The sequence below is a fragment of the Bos indicus x Bos taurus genome, chromosome 8 (genome assembly GCF_003369695.1).
Source record: "Bos indicus x Bos taurus breed Angus x Brahman F1 hybrid chromosome 8, Bos_hybrid_MaternalHap_v2.0, whole genome shotgun sequence".
Lineage (NCBI taxonomy): Eukaryota > Metazoa > Chordata > Mammalia > Artiodactyla > Bovidae > Bos > Bos indicus x Bos taurus.
Window position 1 is genome coordinate 73,518,069 of NC_040083.1, and position 20,565 is coordinate 73,538,633.

General features: G+C 41.0%; 1 protein-coding gene across 4 annotated transcripts in view; it reads left to right on the plus strand.

The window, feature by feature from the left end:
- PPP2R2A (protein phosphatase 2 regulatory subunit Balpha) overlaps window positions 1-20,565 on the plus strand; it is an 81,190-nt gene that overhangs the window by 16,089 nt on the left and 44,536 nt on the right. The window contains exon 1 of one of the 4 annotated variants that reach the window (XM_027549952.1): window positions 15,893-15,953. The exons of the other annotated variants lie outside the window; for them this stretch is intronic. Coding sequence (XP_027405753.1) covers window positions 15,908-15,953 — 46 coding nt within the window. The 5' untranslated portion in view covers window positions 15,893-15,907. Of the gene's footprint in view, window positions 1-15,892; window positions 15,954-20,565 lie in introns of those variants that run through there. 4 annotated transcript variants of the gene reach the window in all.

The window sequence follows — 20,565 nt, forward strand, 5'->3', positions numbered from 1 at the left end:
TTTAAAAATAACATTTGGGTTTATTGATTCCTGGTGTCCATGTCTTACTCCTTTTTAAATTAGACCTTGAGCTGTTTTTAGTTGAATTTTACTGTTCCTGGTAGAGTCTGAAGCCACCTGGTCTTTTTGGTGATTCTTTCATTAGGCTTATTCTAGATGTTATAGAGTAGGCTGGTTCCCAAGGACCTAATTTTTTTTCTTTAATGTGTTTTTCTGACTGTTGAGTAAATACGTAGGTCCTTTAGTTCGTATATCCACCATCTCTAATTCTCAACTGAATTTCTTGGGAATTGGTTAACACTGTATAAAATGCCAAAATTTGGTTAACGTTAGTGCACTGCTCAGGTTGATGAGAACATAGCTTCATCAAACTCTTGCTATGTGGTTATTTGCTAATGTTAAAAAATTTTATTCTTTCTTAATATGTTTTAAAAAATAAGTGCTCAAGGAACATAAAGTGAAAGTCACTCAGTTGTGTCCAACTCTTTGTGAACCTGTGGACTATACAGTCCATGCAATTTCCAGGCCAGAATACTGGAGTGGGTTGCCTTTCCCTTCTCCAGGGGATCTTCCCAACCCAGGGATTGAACCTAGGTTTCCCACATTACAGGCAGATTCTTTGCCACCTGAGCCACCAGGGAAGCTCCAAGAAACATGGCTGATTGCCTATAGTGTAAGCACTTTGCATGCATTGTCTCGTTTAATCTCTGAGGGTGGGTGATATTATCATTTTCATTTTGTAGATGAGGAAATCAAGGATTAGATAAAGTATCTTGACCAAGGTCACACAGTTGGTAAATGGGAGAGCCAGGGGATGAACCTGGTTCTTTTGATCTCAAAACCATCATAAGTTAATGAAGAAAATTACTTGTAATCTCACTATTTTTAGGTAACGTCTGTTAACATTTTCGCATAGATTTTTCCAATGTACAGTCCTTTTTCTGCTGTGAATATGTGTTTTCAAAGCTGGCATTACATGTATAGTTATGTATTAAGCTTTTTTCCCCAGTTAACATTTAAGAAGATAAATGGCTATATGATACTTAATTGGCTGTATGCTGTGCTGTGCTTAGTTGCTCAGTCGTGTCCGACTCTTTGTGACCCCATGAACTGTAGCATGGGAATTCTCCAGGCAAGACTGGAGTGGGGTTGCCATGCCCTCCTCCAGGGGATCTTCCCAGCCCAGGGATCGCATCCAGTTCTTCTGCATTGCAGGCAGATTCTTTACTGTCTGAGCCACCAGGGATGCCTAATATATTTAATTTGGACATATTTATAATTTTTGCTATTATAAGTTATGATGAACATCCTTGTGGGAATCTTATTATTACTTTAGGGCATATTTCTAGCAGTAGAAGCTAGTAGTCAAAAGGTGTGATCTTTTTTTTAATGGCTGATGGTATGTACATGGCCACCCACTCCAGCATTCTTGCCTGGAGAATCCCATGGATGAGGAGCCTGGCAGGCTACAGTCCATGGGGTCACAAAGAGTCGGACACAACTACAGCAACTTGGCATGCGTGCAATGGTATGTATTATCAAATTTCGGTAGAACTTGGTGTTGATTTTCCCTTTCTCCACCAGTGAATGGTAGTGCCCATTTCCTGACCTGTTGACAATGTCTGGCACAATACTACCATTCAGAAAAATCTTTTCCACTTATTTGTGCATGTTTTAAGTGTGTAGATTCTGTTCCTGTCCTTTGTTGTTCTTTGGGGACGCTTGTCTTTTTCATATGTATGACCATCCGCACCTTACCCCCTGCCCTTCCCGCACCCCGCTCCCAGTCATGTGATACCTGAGTGAGGTTGTATGGAAGCACAGAGAAGAAATAATTTGGGTCTAGGGTAAATGGGTGAAACTTTCTAAAAGAAGTGGTTTTGTTTGACAGGCAAAGGAAGGCCAGAGGGTAAGAAACCAAACATTTGAGAACTACTGTTGTGTTTTCTGTCTATAAATGGGGATAATTACTAGACTTGCTTTGTTATTCGGATTAAACACTTGTGTGTCCTTAGTTTTGACTACATACTAAGTGGTCAGAAAATTTAGGTGCAGTTATTTAGCTATTTAACGCTAACAGGTTAGCGATTAACATAAGAATAAAAGCCTATTTGAGCCCATAAATTTTTTTTTAAAAAGCCTAATTGGTTTTGAGACTTGGGGCAGGTTAGGAGGGATTGGGGGCAGGAGGAGAAGGGGACGACAGAGGATGAGATGGCTGGATGGCATCATTGACTCGATGGACGTGAGTCTCAGTGAACTCCGGGAGTTGGTGATGGACAGGGAGGCCTGGCGTGCTGCGATTCTTGGGGTCGCAAAGAGTCGGACACTACTGAGCGACTGAACTGAACTGATAGACACTTTGAACCAGGATATGTTGCCATGAATACAGCTGTAACTTGGTTGGGTTAGGAATTTGGAAAATCCAAACACACAAGTGGGAAGATTAGTTTCATCAGAATTGGGGTTAGGCTGGGGTTTGACACTTTGCCTATTAATTTAACTAAATCACTCTGTGGCAACAAAATTTCAAACCTTTTTTTTTTTTTTTTGCTTCCTTTTCCCATTTATCTCAAGTTCCTCCATGTTTTGTTCTTCCCTCTGTATACTCTGCATCTTCTCTGAAGAATACTACAGTTTGGGAGTGAGGGGGAACTTGAGACAGGCAGTAGAGCCCAGAAGCACCCTTCACCATCAGTTTCATTTTCCCTTGGCATTTAAGAGTGGAGTTTGGGACACCTGAGGTTGTGATATGAGGAAAATCCTCTTAGAAGTATTGATCCTTTAATTACTGAGGCTCTAAAAAGCTTTCTCATACCCCCCACCCCCACCCCCCTCCCATGTCGAAGGCAACTTTATACGTGCATTATCCTTCTATATTGTTTAAGTGTTCTCAATATTCTTTCCCTCACTCTTTAGCTGTTTCTATGATGATCTGAGTCTTTTACCAAACCTTGAGTAGACTGATGAATATATGTATGACTCAGAAAAAATTCTGCACGAGTCTGAAGAGAAAGTTTTATTATACCAGTGAGCACCCTTATTTGTCTCCTCCATTCTATTTAGAAGTATGCTGTTTGGTTGTCGGAAGGGATGGAGTTAGCCCAGTACAAGTACTTGTCAAGCTTTATGTGCTTGTGAATTTCCTGGGTGGAGCCTTTGATTTTGCGTTTGTAACCAGCTCCAGTGATGGCCATGCTGCTGCTGCTCTGGTGGACTGTGGTCCACAGATTGAGCGACCAGGCGGTTTATAGCCCTTTTTAGGGGAAGGAGAACAGGTAGGGTAGTAACTTAATTTGTTGACTTAGCATTTCTGACAGACTGAATAGATCCATTGTACAGTTGTCACATCATTTAACGTTTGTTCAATAAATGAATAAACACCTCCTGGAGAGCTTTGTACTAGTGTTAACAGAACAGCTTGCATCATAGTACTATGCTTCAGCCATCTAATTGTTGGGTTAAGTTTGTGTTTGCAAGTGCAGTTTGGCTCAGGCCAAGATCTTACTATACTTATAGCCTTGCTTTTGCTAATGATTTACTTTTATAAGTAGATGGCCTTCCAGTTCTGTGAAAAGGATGAGTTTAAGAAGTGAAGTCTTAACTCCTTAATTCGTTGTTTCATTACCTCTAACACAGATTTTTAATAAGTATAAATGAGCAACCATTTAATTTTTATGTTTGTGATTCCTCTGCTTCACTAGCCTTGAGTTACCTTTTCATTCTCTACCAGAATTTCTCACTCCCCAGCCACCTAATCTTAGTTTTATTTTAGGTTGATTTTCATTTTATGCATATAGTTCATGTATATAATTTAACAAATCAGTAGTTTCACAATGCTTTTGAGGAAGATTAAAAGTTTTCTGTCCCTCCTCACCTGGACTCTCTTAGCAGTTTCTTCTGGTATTTGTTTTTTTGTTTCTAAACAGTATGCTCATACAGTTGTTCTAGACATCCTGAGATGTAAATAGTAGCTAAGAATTGAGCTCTGTTCTGCTCCTGTTACCACTCCTGCTGTTTCCTCAGGATTGTTGTCCCATTATCATTGTTTACACCAGTACTCAGAGTTGTAGCAGGCTGAATAATGGCCTCCCTCCCCCAAAGAAGATCTCTACTTTGTAGCCCCTGGAATGAGTGCATATTACTTGGAAAAGGGATTTGAGATGTGGTTACATTAGGAATTTTTTGAGATGAGGTGGTTATTTGGGTTTATCCTACTAGGCCCTGAATATAATCACAAGGGTACTTGTAAGCAAAAGAGGAGGAGATTAGGATCTAAGGAGGAAGTAGTAGATGCAACCCCAGAAGCAAGAGGTTGGAGTGATGCAGGAAAAGGATTGCAAGCCAAATGATGACCTCCATCAGCTTCCAAAAGGCAAGAAATCCCGTTCTTAGAGCGTCTAGAAGGAGCTAGGCAGCCAATACCTTTATTCCAGTGAAACTGATTTTGGACTTCAGGCTTCCAGAACTGTAAGAAAATAAATTTGTGTTGTGTTCAGCCACCCGATTTAAGGTTAATTTGTTACAGTAGTCATGCGAAAGAAGTACAGAAGTAGACGTTATTATGTCCATATAGATACTGTTCACCACTGTCAGATGATGAATTATATCGTTGCTGTTACGACATTGTTTTCTCTAGAGTTTTTAATTATCATGTCTTTCCATTTGTTTTTTTGTTGTTGTTGTTTGTTTCAATCTGCCATCCCTGTTTTCTTTCTGCACCTTTCAGCAGCTTTTCAATATAATTTTCTACATGGCTAAAAGAATCAGATAATCAGTTGTTTATCTCCCCTTGACCCCTGGAGTTCTCCATAGTGTTGTTTCAGTCTGGAGTGATTCATTTTCTTGAATCTGTCATTGAATCACCCTCAAATCCTCTAAGAGACTAGCTCTCCTGATAGTATTTTAAAGTACATCAGGATGTTCTACCAGTTTCAGTTTTTCCTTGAACTCTGTCCCTCTGAGACAGAGGGTGCTTTCTAGGTTTATTGCATACCTTTGGGATTTTTCTTTGTTCTTATCATATTCACATCACCGTTGTGGGAGTTCCTTTTGTCTTTCCTGTGTTGAATCTTCCAGTTTTGGGGTGGCATGTTTTGTTTCGTACCCCCCCCCCCAATTGGTAGAAGTTTTTACCTGCTTGGAAAGGATGTCTTTCTGTTTTCACACTTTTGGGTTTGGCTAGTTATTGGGAATCACTTTTCCTCAGAGTTTGGAAGGCATTTCTTCTGTCTGTTAAGAGTCCAGTGTGGCATTTAAGAAACCTCGTGCTGTTCTGCTCACTATTTTTTTCCCTCTCTGGACAATGTGGCATGGTGTATCTTTTTCACTAGTTAGGCTAGTACCCATTGGCCCCTTTCAACTTGTAGATTCATTTTCTTCGGGTTTTTTTTTTCCTTCTCTATCTTATTCTCTTATTCTTTCTGGAACTCCTGACATGTGAATCTTGGACTTTCTGCATTGGTCCTCTAGTTTTTGTGGGGGTTTTTTTCCCCCTTCTATTTTCCATCAGCTTTACATTTTGTTTCTTTTTGGGAGAGTTCCCCACTTTTGTTTACAACTATTTCACTGATATTTACAAATCTGACTATGTTTTAAAAGCTTTTTGTGGTGTATTCCTTTTTCAGCAACCTTTGTTTTGTAGATTGGAGTGTCTTTGAGAGGATCAATTCTAATCTTGGCATTCTGTTTCCTTTGAGTTCCTTTTTTTCTTGTGTTAGTAGACTGCAGTATCTGATGATCCTTAGTTGTGAGATGCTCAGAGGAGATTGGAAGGGCTGTGTTCACTGGCAGAGCGAATCAGCTGGTGGGCTCACTGTAAGGTGATGAACTGGGGACTCTCAGTGTCTCAGCAGAAGGAATCCCATTCACAGGGAGTTCTGTGTGTGGGGGGGCATGTCATGTCTTAAGCCTGGCTGCTGACATTCTGAGAGCCAGGAAGGTCAGCTCATGGTTGACTATGCATCCTTTCACTAGGTCTCATTTTCAGTTTGTTACTTGGCCTTCAGCTCCAACCCATATCTCCTCTGGCTCGGTTTCTTCAGAAACTAGTTCTCTCCTTGAGAATTAGACTTCTCTGCCTCTTAAGTAGATCCTTCAACCAACAGTCTTATTTTGAATCTCATGTCTCACTGTTGTATTCCTGACCCCGGGCATCGTCTGCTTGGCAACCCCCTCCACATGCTCTTTGTTGTCAGTTTCCTTTATTTGCTAAGTTAACCTCTTTCCGTCTTCTAGCACATTTGTTGTCTTCTGCTGTTTGCCCACATGTTCTTTTGTTCTTAGTGTCTCAAGCTGTTTTTATTCATTGTCATTTTAGTGGGCTCTAAAGGGGAGCGATAAATGAAGTGTTTTGAATCTTTGTATGTAACAGGTAGATGAATAAACATAGGTCTGTTTCCTCCGTGTGCCAGGAAAGGACACTTGATAATCACTTTCTCTGTCTTGCAATAGGAGAATTCACAGTAGTATTTCTCATTCTTTTAGTGTAAAGGTAGATTTAATTGTTTTCTTAGATGTAAATTCTAACATTGTGTCCTTTTATTCTCAATATAATAAGCCTACAGCAAAAAAAGAGAGAAATTAAGATACACTGTTTTCAAACCAAATTTTAGACATTAAGTAGTCAGCCAAAATGAGTGAAGTTTTTAAAAATTTACTATTATCATTTTTAAACTTTGAAATGTATTCTGATATGTTAAACTCTACAAGGACCAGTTCCTTACTGTGATACCTTCAGCGCCTGCAACAGTGTCTGCATATGTAATAGCTGCTCATGAGATAATTTGTTGACTAAAATTATATGTGAAATTTGCTCACATTTTTAAAATATCAAGAGAAAGCTTTTGCTCTATTAGAGATGACTTTTACTTTTTTTTTCCAACTCCTAAAATCACTTAATTAATTGAAATATTTGTCCCAAAGTAAATAGAATAAAATTGTAGTCAGTTATTGACTGCAGGGCAGCTGAGTTCATAATTTTCTCCTGGGAACATCACTTACTAAAACCAAGACAGAATTGAGGGAGTGATAGTTCTTCTCCGGTTTTCATCCGGAGCATTCATCCCCTGAAACCAGCACTGTACATTTGTTCACTTAGTGCCAGGGCGCCTCTGCCTGCTTCTGAGATCTTGTCTGTCATCTCATCCTTGTGTTCCATGAACATACACAGTCTTGTCCTTGTTGAAGGTTTTGAGTTTGCTGTTTTAACCTGGAATATCTTAAATTTTTGCATGGCTTTAGTACCTGTGTAAATTGAGTCCCCTCCCAATTCCAAAGTGTACTCAGTGTTATCTGCTTTTCCCCCCTCCTTTTCCCCATATTATTATTTGAAATAATCTTACTATTTGTTTGTTTATTGTAGGCTTCCTCTCACGTTTATAAAGTTTTCATGCATGAGGCAGTGAACTCTTGTTTCTTTATTTCTACCATTTTATTCTTAACATCTTGAGTAGTCTCAGGTATGTAACAGTATTTGGCACTCAGTGGGCATTTGGTAATTATTTGTTGAATGGGTAGATAAATTGTGCAGAGTATTTTCATATGTCATCCCATTTATTCAAATATATGTAAAACTTCAGTTTTTATTTTACCCAAAGTATATATTTGTGCTTTTATTTAATAACAGAAGATACAGCCAGCTAAAGAAGTTAATAGCATTCATATCATTCTAATCAGCTTTGTGAACCAGTAAAATGTTCAGCTGGTAAAAAATCTGCCTGCACCAGGAATTGAATCCACATCTGTATTGGCAGACGGATTCTTTTAAAAAAAAAAAAATCCGCCTGCAATGCAGGAGACCCTGGATTGATTCCTGATCGGGAAGATCCTCTGGAGAAGGGATGGGCTACCCACTCCAGTATTCTTGGGCTTCCCTGATGGCTCAGCCGGTGAAGAATCCACCTGCAATGCAGGAGACCTGGGTTCGATCCCTGGGTTGGAAAGATCCCCTGGAGAAGGGAACAGCTGCCCACTCCAGTATTCTGGCCTGCAGAATTCATGGACTGTATAATTCATGGGGTCACGAAGAGTCGGACATGACTGAGTGACTTTCACTTTCACAAAATGAGACCCAGAAAAATACCCCAAGTCATACAAGCTGTTACAGACCATGCTGCTGTAAAAGACCCAAATACACAGTGGTTCCTCAAATTGCAAGCTTATTTCTCTCATAAGCCACCAGTGGTAGAGAGGAGTCATAAATGCTTTTTTATGACTGCACAGACAAAAGGTACTGCGCCCCAGGGTTAAACCCTGTGACTTTTTTATGATAAGCTGCTTTTTTCCCAGGGATTATCCAGCACCCCGGGTTTCTTCTGTCTTTGTCTTTACCCTTCCACAGTGTGTTGCTCTTGTCTGCATGGCCAGGTCTGGGTCACATCTGTGCTTACTCCTTGTGAGGTAGCCAAAGAGAGGAAGACAGGGAGCTTTTTTTAAGGATGTGACATGGGAATTTTATACTTATATCCCATTGTTCAGAGCTTGGTCACATGGCCTTAGGAGAGCCCAAGAAATGTAATCTCTACTTCCCTGTTAAAACTGTGTGCATGGTTTTGCTAGGGGTATGGGTGAGGGGCTGTGGGGAGTACCAGGGTGTTCTGTTACTAAGCAAAGTGGAAATGGCCACTTGCAGGGTCATTGAGTTTGTTATAGCTCATCATTCTTAGCAGTGTTACTCAGTGTTGTCGCCTTAGTTCAGTGCTCTTTCCTTCCTACCTACCTCATCTGCGCCTTTAACATTAGATATTTTCTTCAAGGCATAAAAAAGTTCAAAAATGTTACTGTAATTTTCATTGTCAGATAAAATATTGATTATTTGCAGAACAGAATAGGTTCTAGAGTAGTAACAGTTAACAATCTTTTAAAAATTAAACTTTTAAAAGTTAAAATAAAATTAAATCTCTTTAAAATTAGAACTTTTGGTTGTGTCTTGTTTGAAGTGGGGTTGAGTAGGCCTACATCTCATTTTTAAGAGGTGTGACTTCATCTTTCCCAGTCACAAGTGCCCTGTATAGCTTGGTTAGAATTGGGCAGATTATCTTTCTGTTTTAGTAAGGGTTTGAGGGAAATATGCCAACTTAAATCTTGGTTTTCATGCTGGTTAGTTAGGAAAAAGCCAGTGTGCCCCCCGCCCCTGCTGCCCCTACCCGTTATAGGTGGCTTCATAGTTTTAGGACTCAGTTATATGTGAAATGAGGTCAGATAGATAATATTAGATCTATACAGTGAAATATGAAGTGCTGTCTCCTGGAGGCAGGAACCAGAAGGGTGGTTGGTTCCCTGAAAGGCTTTGCAGCCCATTAGAATAAGACCCAGAGAGGAGAGCACTTCCTTTTTTTGCTATGATGTAAGAGAATGTATCTGGAGTTGCTGTATTCACTCAATCCCTTCCTTTTCATCTTTTGTTTTGAAATATTTTAAGCCCGCAAAGAAGCTGAAAAATAAATTTGATAACCATTCTTTATTTATATTCACGAATTACATTTTGCCACATTTGGTTTATCTATACCTGCATTCTGACCCCTAAATTTTTTCGAAAGTAAATTAGAAAGCATGATGCTTTACCCCTAAATAATTCAGCTTTTATCTCTTAAGAACAGGAATATTCTCTTACAACCACAATACCATTATGTTACCCAAAAAATTTAGCAGAAATTTATTCAGAAATGCTCTCTATTACACAGTCCATTTTTAAACTTTCCCAACTGACTTAAAAATCATCCTTAAAATTTTTTTTGTTTTCAATTCAGGATTGAGTCAAACTGTTTGGTTAATTTTGAAGAGTCAAGGCCTATTATAAAATACCTCATTTTCTGGATTTCACCAATTGTTTCCCATAATGAAATCCATGCTAAACATTTCTGGCCAGATCACTTGGTCATGTAGTATATGCTAAATCTTGTCCAAAAAAAGGCCATTTCCCTCTTTTGTATCAATAAGTGAATCATTGATGGCCCTTGCCTGAGGCAGTTATTACATTGGTGGATGCAGAACAGTAAGTGAAGTGCTAAAGTGTTTGAAAATCCTGTTTGACTCAAAACATACCACCTAGAAATCTGATCAGATCAGATACAGGGTTTAACCCTGGGGCGCAGTACCTTTTGTCTGTGCAGTCATAAAAAAGCAGGATGCTGCTTGTGTAGGTTAGGTCCTGTGCAGCAGCGTGTGGTGGCCTTGTGTTAACTTAAGGCATTTGTGTTAAGTCCCTTCTTAATTATGTTTTCCACATATTCATCAAAGAAACTGATTTCCTTTTGTTCAGTACCAGAGTATCAGATCTGAAAATTCGTTGACATCTGATTGAAAGTTTCTTTTTTTTGTTGTTTTTCATGTGGACCATTTTTACAGCCTTTATTGAGTTTGTTACAATATTTTTTCTGTGTTTTTATTTTTGGTTTTTTGGCCCCGAGGCATGTGGGATCTTAGCTCCCTGACCAGGGATTGAACCTGCACTATCTGCATTGGAAGGCAAGGTCTTAAACCACTGGATTGCCGGGATGTCCCTTGAGTTTTTGTTGGTTCTCTTCCTATTCTCTCTGTTAGTTTTGTAAGCAAATAGGGCAAATAAATTGTCTTCATAGGAATGAGGATAGGGTAAGAGGAATAATATGGTATAGGAAAATCTTTTTTTATTGTTAAACCAAAAATGGATATTTTGGTTTGTGAGGTAGAATACTGTTGGTGTTTTGACTGAACCTGGGCAAACTTCTGGAGATGGTGAGGGACAGGGAGGCCTGGCATGCTGCAGTTCATACAAGGTTGCATGGGGTCGCAGAGTCAGACACGACTGAGCGACTAGACAGCCACATTTGTCTTCTAAGTGTTGTGTGTCCATCCCATAGCGCTCGGTGCCCCCTGCTGGACACAGTGGCAGGGACGTCTTTACAGCCCTCTTGTGATTAGTTCATCCCACTGAGCAGCTGTGTGTTGTGATTCCTTAAAGATATTGTTAAAGTGTTTCTTTGCTTACTAAGTTTTCTAATTTGTATCCCACTCTTTGCATCCCCTCTTGGAATTCTCCAGGCCAGAATACTGGAGTGGGTAGCCATTCCCTTCTCCAGGGGATCTTCCCAACCCAGGTGTTGAACCCAGGTCTCCCACATTGCAGTGGATTCTTTATCATCCGAGCCACCAGGGAAGCCCAGGAATACTGGAGTAGGTAGCCTATGCCTTCACCAGTGGATCTTCCTGACCCAGGAATCGAACCAGTGTCTCCTGCATTGCAGGTGGATTCTTTCTTTACCAGCTGGGCTACCAGAGAAGTTAAGTTTTCTAATTAGTCACATCTTAAGCTGAACTAAGTTTGGTGACACTGCATTTTTTTAGAAATCAGCAAAATATAGTTACTTAAATTGCCATAGAATAAGTCTGGGAAATGGTATAGATTGAAATCTTTGTTTTATCCAACAACGGAATTGAATTATATGACTCGGAAAATCAACAAGCATTTCTTGTTGTATTTATCAAAACAAGAGTCTTTGAAAGAGTGTGTAAAGTGCTTTAGTTAAACAAATAGCTGTGTTGACACTCAGTGGAGGAAGATGATCTAAGCTTATGTGTTAAAACAGACAGACAGACACACTGAAATGACCAACAAGCATAATGGGGAGAGTGCAGTCTCCTTGGAAACCCTGGAAGTGCCGTAACAAAGCGAAAAGAATTTTGCCAGGAAACAGTGCAAATGAGAAACAGAGTGAGGAAAGTCCTTACTGGCCGCGTTGGGTGCGTTTATGTGGTTGAGAGGCCCTCCTGTGGTGTGCGCTACAGGAACCTACTTCAAGCAGCTAAAGCTAGAATTGAAAGTTGTTCATGGGGCAGTTGGTTGGTGAAATGTTTTGTACTTAAGCTGGGTTAAAAGCTGAATGGTAAATTTGAAAAGTGATCAAATGCTGAGCCCAGAAATAAAATGGAGTAAACCTTGTTTAACTGGTGTCCTTACATTGGTTGTATCTGGAAGCCAACTACTTGGATATATTAGCTGATCAGACATAACCCCCTGCGTTCTGTTTCATTTATTTAATAAAAAACTTAAATAGTACTCACACACACAAAAAAAACCAGTGATACAGACTGGTTCTTACCAAGGAGAATGTGACAAGTGGAGAGGGGTTGGCTCCCTGTGGCTGTAGGAGAGAGACTAACCGTGAAGCACAGTGTTGAAACTCCCTGCTCTGAGGCCGCCACCTTGGCTTTTTAATCCTGCTTCCTGACTGCACATGACTGGGTCGAGCAGCTGACTGAGGATAAAGTGTGGCAGATAGCTTCTAAGGTGGCCCCAGTGACCCTGCCTCCTTGTGCTCATGTCCTGTGTGTTATTCCCTCCCCTGAGAATGGCTGGACGTAGTAACTTGCTTCCACAAGTGTGGCAAAAGTGATGGGATGTCATCTTCAAGGTTAGGTTATGAAAAGACTTTGGGTTCCACGTTGGACTGCTGCTCATTTGCTCTGAGGGAAACCATCTCCCATTTTGTGAGCTTCCCTGTGGAGCTTGTGCAGCAAGGAGCTGGTGTTTCTGGCCAGCAGCCAGTGAAGACCTGATGCCTTGCCAGCAGCCGTGTGCACGAGCTTGGTTTACAAGCCAATCCTTCCACCAGCCTGCATCAAGCTTTGAGATGACAGAGACCCTGGCTGACACATTGCTGCCTTTTGAGAGATCCTGAGCCACACGTGTACCACTCAGCACACCCAGGTTCTTGATGCCAGTTTGTTGTTTTAAACTGCTAAATTTGAGGGTAATTTGTCAGGCAGCAATTGCGAGCTATCAATAATATAGGAAGTAACCATGTAAACATCTCCCCATGCTTAAAGATTTTAACTTGGTTTTCTGAATGTTTTTTGACTGAACCCAGTACAGTTCCCAGTGTTGCATAAACGTAGACCTTTCTCTTTAAAGTTAAATACATGAAAAGATAGACATAGACTCAGTCTAAGAGAAGGTGACAGATTTATTGCAAGAAATAAGAGAAAACGTTGAAATTTAAAGAAAAACTAGTTAGTATTCTCAAGGAGACTCATGAGCATTTGAAGAAGTAACAGAGAACAGAAAAAGTTCTTTGGTGAAATATGTGATTCTTAACCTATTGACTCTTCGGAGGCAGGCAGGTAGGTGCAGGGCTCTAGAAATACTCTTGCAACTCAGGGGAAATAAATAAAGATGAATAATGTGGACACAAATATAAGAAACACAAATAATAGATTTCCGTTTAGAATGAGAGTTCAAAGTGAAAAGTCAGAACAGATCAAATGGATTCAGGGAACATACTTTGCATTTATTGAGCACTTAGTGTATACCCTGTGTTGGGCAAGTTGAAACTCATTTAAAATTGTCTACACAGCTTCCACGTGGTAGGATCTGTTGATATTACCCTTTTACAGATAACTGAAGTGCATACCAAGAAAATAAGTGGGATCCACACCTAGAAATAGCCTAGTGGATTTCTAAATTTTAGGATGTGGAAATAAATAATTCAAGTATTGAGACAGGAAGGAAGGTATATCAGGTAGACATCGAGTTTGTCTTCTGTATGCTAGAATTGTTCAGTTAGTGGTAGCCACTAGCCTCATGCAGCTGTTAAATTTAACTCATTTCATTCCCTCAGTTTTGCTCCTCTCAGTTCAAGTACTCAGTAAGTAGCTATGGGTGGCTGGTGGCCACCATGTTGAACAGTGCAGAATAGAACATTTCTGTGATCAGAAAGCCTTGTTGAACTATGCAGGAGTACCTTGTTGAACATGGCCATGCCATTTTCCCATGGGACTTAACAAAGAGATGTATTCATAAGGGGCAATGACAAAGGAGAGCAGTGTAGCCTTAGGTTAATTTAGCTTGTGTTTCATAGTCCAAAACAGAATTGTGAAAAGCTAGACTGTAGCATTTTGCCTGATTAAAAACTTGGGGGGCCCTTTTCTGGTTCCCTCCTTTAATCCAAATCTGCCTACTCAGTGGCTTTATTGAAAGGTATAAGATCAGAAAGAAGAGAGTGCTGAAGCTCAGGGGAGCAGCTAGGCCTCTGACGTGAGAATGCTCTCTTCCTCACTTTGGCTGTGTTGGTGAAAAACAGTGGAGTGGCATCTAGAGAACTTAAGAGGAAAGCTGTGTAACCCAAGAATCTTTGGTTGGTGAGACTGTGCTTCACATAGGGCAACAAAATAGCATTTTTCAGGCTTGTAGTGACTCAAAGTATATCACTCAAGTGCTTTTCTTGGGAAAAAAACACCACTCTCAGTGCACCCAGCCCCCTGAGAAATCAGCCTCTCAGGAGCATGGTGAGTCAGCTTCAGTGTTTGCTTAACCCTCTGGTTCCCAGAATAACCCAAGACATAGATTTAATAAAAGTAAGGGGAGATCTTCATCCATGTCAGACATAAAGAGGACGCCCTCTGTAAACCACATTTCATACTGTCAGAGCACTGATTTCAACCTTGCCAGCTTAGCGCCAGAGCTGCTTCTCCTGACAACTGTAGAATAAAGCCACAGAAAATAACTTTTATTTTAAGGATGCCCATCCACTGAAATCAAGATTGGAATCAAGCTGGAATCAAGATTGCCAGGAGAAATACCAATAACCTCAGATATGCAGATGACACCACTCTTATGGCAGAAAGTGAAGAAGAACTGAAGAGCCTCTTGATGAAAGTGAAAAAGGAGAGTGAAAAAGTTGGCTTAAAGCTCAACGTTCAGAAAACTAAGATCATGGCATCTGGTCCCATCACTTCATGGCAAATAGATGGGGAAACAGTGGCTGACTTTATTTTTCTGGGCTCCAAAATCACTGCAGATGGTGATTGCAGCCATGAAATTAAAAGACGCTTACTCCTTGGAAGGAAAGTTATGACCAACCTAGACAGCATATTGAAAAGCAGAAACATTACTTGGTCAACAAAGGTCCATCCAGTCAAGGCTATGGTTTTTCCAGTAGTCATGTATGGATGTGAGAGTTGGACTGTAAAGAAAGCTGAACACTGAAGAATTGATGCTTTTGAACTGTGGTGTTGGAGAAGACTCTTGAGAGTCCCTTGGACTGCAAGGAGATCCAACCAGTCCATCCTAAAGGAAATCAGTCCTGAATATTCTTCGGAAGGACTGATGCTAAAGCTGAAACTCCAATACTTTGGCCACCTGATTCGAAGAACTGACTTATTGGAAAACACCCTGATGCTGGGAAAGATTGAAGGCGGGAGGAGAAGGGGACGACAGGGGATGAGACTGTTGGATGGCATCACTGGCTCAATGGACATGGGTTTGGGTGGACTCCAGGAGTTGGTGATGGACAGGGAGGCCTGGTGTGCTGCAGTTCATGGGGTCGCAAAGAGTTGGACACGACTGAGCGACTGAACTGAATCCACTGAAACCACTTTTGTTGAAATCACCCCAAAAATCTGCATGTCACCAAATCAAAGTTTAATTTCTTAGCCTTTGCTTGATTTCTGTGCACTCTAGGCACAATTCATCACTGTCTCCTTTATTTATTTATGACCGCAGCATGCGGAATCTTAGTTCCCCAACCAGTGATCAAACCTGTGCCCTCTGCAGTGTCAGCGTGGAGTCCTAACCACTGGACCGCTAGGGAAGTCCCTATTACTGCCTCCCTTTAGAAAGATCTTCTTACCTGGCTTCTAGAAACGTCTCCTTACCACACCAGTAGCACCTGGGTATTCTTTCCTATCTGCTTTATCCTTTTCAGCTAATTATGGGAGAACCTGAAGGTTTAGTCCTGAGGCCAAACCTCTTGTTTTCTTATTTGTACTTGTTCACTAGGAAATCACATTTAGTCCTTAAATGCCTCTATTAATTGATGATACGCTAATTTATATCTCCTCTTCCTTCCCTAAACTGTCAAATCTGTCTAGCTTCCTAGATGACATTTCCACTTACGTGTCTGGTCGAAATCAACACCACAGATGGAAAATGGAATTCTGGGCTCCTTTCTTAATCCAAAGCTGCTCTTTTCCTGGTATGTGTCTCCTCAGTAAATGGCACTGGCTGTTCCATTGGATGTGGTACTAAAACCTTGGAATCATCCTTTGACACCTCTTTTGAGACCTCAGCAAGTTTTGCAGTGCTGTCTTCAGAATGTATTCTGAATTCATCCATTTCTTTGGCTGCCACCTGCGTTCAGACCATCGTTATCTCTTGCTTAGGATACTGCAATAACTTAAGAACCAGATAAGGGTTTTAAAACAAATTTAAAACTCTGCAGTAGCTTCTTATCACTGTTATGACAAAGTCTTAGTCCTCCCTTGGCTTATAGGCTGAATATGGTTTGTCATCTGTTAAATGTGCCATCTCTCCTCCACCTTGTTCTGCATTAGTCTTATCAACTCATTTCTACTTAGGTCCTCTGCTTGTAATGCTTTCCTTATAAGGTAGGATGAGTGATTCCCTATTCATTTTGGTTTCTACCTAAGTCATCTCAGATAGGCTTTCTCTTACTACCCTACTGTGTTTGTATAGTACTTAGCACTACCAAATATGTTTTATATTTATCTTTAATTTGTATAATATACCCCCATCTCTAGAATCTATGGTCCATGAGACTGGGGATCTTTTGGGATGTCTTATGAACTCCTGTATCCCTAGCACTTAGAAATGCTGGCATAACCGGGAGTGTCCAACATAGTTGTTTAAACAGTATAGTAGAAACAATGATTACAGTGTAAATACAGTTGAAAAGAAGGTCAGGGAATTATCACCTTGCGCAGACTAATGTAGAACTGAGAAGAAAAAGATTTAAGACAGGAAAAATGAGCAAAAAGAATGTTCTGAGCTAATTTTTTTTTTTAGTAACATATGATGTATCCCTTTTGGTTCAAGAGTTTTCATGAAATCATTCTTGACATAATCTTTAACTTAGCTAATGGGGCTTAACTTTTTTCTTTTACCTGAAGTTGGACCTGCGAGTTGGGTTGTTGTTTAGTTGCTAAGTCGTGTCCCAACTCTTTGCGACCTCATGGACTGTAACCTGCGAGACTGCTCTCTGTCCAAGGGATTCCCCAGGCAAAAATTGGGGTGGGTTGCCATTTCCTCTTTTTCAGGGGATGCTGAAAAATAATAGATGCTGTTTAGATGTTGTTTAGCTGTTTAGCTGTTTAGCTGTTTAGATGCTGTTAAATAATAACCTGCTGCTGCTAAGTCACTTCAGTCGTGTCCCGACTCTGTGTGATCCCATAGATGGCAGCCCACCAGGCTCCGCCGTCTCTGGGATTCTTGAGGCAAGAACCTGGAGTGGGTTGCCATTTCCTTCTCCAATGCATGAAAGGGAAAAGTGAAAGTGAAGTCGCTCAGTCGTGTCTGACCATCAGCGACCCCATGGACTGCAGCCTTCCAGGCTCCTCCGTCCATGGGATTTTCCAGGCAAGAGTACTGGAGTGGGGTGCCATTGCCTTCTCCGAAATAATACCTAATGTAAGGTAAATATCTGTCCACTGATAATAGTAAGTATCAATACATTCATCCAGCTTGAGGAGCTGGACATTGTGCTTGCTTTCGTCTTCGGTTTTCCACACGTTAGCAGTGATCAAGCCTTGCTTTATATACTTCATAAATAGATTTTAAAGTGTGTAGACTTCTGTCCCCTCTTTTGCCTCCATGCTTTAGTTTCTTCATCTCTTAAATGGATATATTAATATAACCAGCTTCAGAGGTTTGTTGTGAAGATGAAATACTTAACCTGAATTTCAAATGTTGGCTACTTTTGATAACATCGTTACTGTGCTAATACTGATTCACTTGGGTCCTAGTCATCACATAGCAGGATTTCTGGAATGACGCTGGGTTTGTCTCTGTACTGCCCCCTGCTTACTCTTCTCCTAATTCCCAGGCTGCTTCAGCTGTGAGTAATCTAAGGTGCATATCTACCCAGTGGGCTTCCTTTTGTCATTGGAATAAAGTCTGTAATATTTTTTTCTATCGTAAAGTTCTCTTAACTTCTTTCTCTAAAATATTCTGCCTCTTTATACACAGTCTGTAGGTGAGCTGAAGGAATCCTGTCGGAAAACACACTTGCTTTGGTTGTCAGTCTGCTAAGACCTGTCCAGTGAAGTGCTTCCTGATTCTTGTAAATGGCCATAATAATCCTAGTTTGTAAAGATTTTAGAGAGATATCAGCAACCAGATAACCATTCTGGTTGTAAAAGTGTCTTAATACATGCGAAGATGCAGGAGCTTTGTGCAGTATTGCTTGTTTGTATGATCTCCACGAGAAACTATTTACAGTCCATTTTGATAAGGCAGCTTAATGAGATGATTTGTTTAATGGACTTAATTATGACTTCTTTAAAAGTTGGTGAACATCTAATGAATATGGTAACTAGGTTTAGAATGGTCAATTTAGAGCTCTTTTTTCAGACATTGTGTGTAACATTGATACACCAGGGCTTGTTTGTTAAGATCACCCTTGTAGACTAAATGTATTAGCAACTGTGTATCTTTCTGTGCTTTGTTGCAGGAGGGTATGGTTCCATTCCATTTTATCCAAACATGATATCAGATTATCCAGGAACAAGTTAAAAAGAAGGGAGACTGGTTCCAGAACACATCTCTGGAATTACCCTATGGATCCTGACTCTCATGGCAACATTACAGTGTAGATTCTGTGTGAGCATCGACAGCCAGTGGTCTTTGTGGAGCTTATCTCATAACATGTTCCAGGTCACTGAGTCAGAGGCTGGGGAAAGGCTTATAGGCCGCTAGCACTTTACGTTGTTTGTGGAAATGATGGTGTATTGAGGGGGTATTTGGGCCGAGAGATAGGAGTGCAAGATCCTGTTCTCGGTCAGTTGTGCTTCAGCCTGAGGCCTCCTAAGTTGTGCAGAGAAGCAGCAAGCCAGGCAGTTGCAGGACTTTGTTCCTAGCTTGGGCTTTAGCCTCAGGCTCCTGGGAGCTACGCTGGACCATTTGGAGAACTTTTTTACTTAGGCTAGGATTCAGCAGAATAGTCTAGAAACGAATAAGGCTAAATGCTTGTTTCTGCTTCATGCAACAAAGCCCAGATTCCAGCCCATGTCTTTTTTTTTTTTCAAGCAGTGTGCCTACTGTGTGCCTCATTCAAGGCTTATTTCTTTGCATTTACTGCTTGTTTAGCCCTAAAAGCAACTCTGAGGTAGGTCTTTTTAAGATGAGGAAGCTAAGTCTTTAAGGTGCTGTTACTTCCTCAGGATCATATGGACAGGAGAAGTAGTGATTTGACAGTGGGGAAATGACCGGTCTGGCTTCTGGTCATTTGCTGCCCAAGTTCCCTGCAGATGTGGCCCCAAGGATGGGGTGCAGGTGTGCTAAGTTAACAGTCCCTCAGTCCTTGGAGGTGGGTTCTTGAATGCGGCTGGGAGCAGCCTCCTCTCCCCTCTGTGCTAATGTTCTCCACTGGAGGGAGGAGGTGGTGCACTGGCTGCAGCAGGGAGTGCTCACAGCCTTTCAGATGACAGTGATGTGCCCTAGTCAGTGCCAAGCAGGAAAGAGGAGTCAGGGAGGGAGAAAGGAAGAAATGGTTGGGGTCTGCTCACCCCAGGAGCCGGTAAGCAGGTCATGTCATACTCAGCCCTGAGAAGCAAGCAGTTCCTAAGGGGATGGCACACACTTAGCTTTCCCTTCGGAGTGCTGAAATAAAATGTTCTTAAGTTTTGAACACATCAAATTTGTGGGAGGAGTGTCCTGACCTTGAGGGGAAAATGTAATAAGAACTTTGAGCTCCCTCTAGAGGTCAACAGAGATAAATGAACATCATAGTAATGTGAAGGGAAATAACTATACTTAAAGCTTGCCAACCCTTTATCAGGAAACTAGCATTTTATGGCTGCATTATCCAACAAAGTATACTGTCTTATACTGGGGAGGAATTAGTTACCTTTGGGAAGAAATCTGGGTGAATTATATTCTAGTTAGCTATGTGGGGCCAATCCTGAAGTCCAGTGTTTGCCACATAGGTTGTATTAAATGAATAGAGGAGAAAAGATTGTAAAAATTGGTCATGTTTCCAAACAAGATAACATGCTTCTTAATGAGAGCTCTAATTGTTGAAACAAACTGGATCAAATGAGAATTCATTTCTGTGCTGTTAACGTGCCAGAATGCTTGACAGCAGGCCCATGACTGTAACAGAGTAGTTTGCTGCTGTGTTTTAACCCCATCTCCCCAACATCTGAAAAAAAAAAAAAAAGCAGTGAGTACCTGAAGATTAGAATTAAGAAATCCAAGTGTACTGGCTAACACACACAGCTTCTTAACTTCCAGAACCTCAGCTGGCCAAATGAGAATCTGTTCCAGGATGTAAATCTGTGTTGTGTCGTCGCTAAGTCGTGTCTGACTCGTTGGCGACCCCATGGACTATAGCCCGCCAGGCTCCTCTGTCCATGGGATTTCCCAGGCAAGAATACTGGAGTGGGTTTCCATGCCCTCCTCTAGGGGATCCTCCCAACCCAGGGATTGAATCCATGTCTCCTGGATTGGCAGATGGATTCTTCACTGCTGTGCCACTGGGCCATGTAGAAATCTTAGTCACGGTCAGTTATTCCAAGGATGAGCGTTAGTTATGGTGCTAATCTTTCTTTTAGTTATTCCTTTTGTTTTCA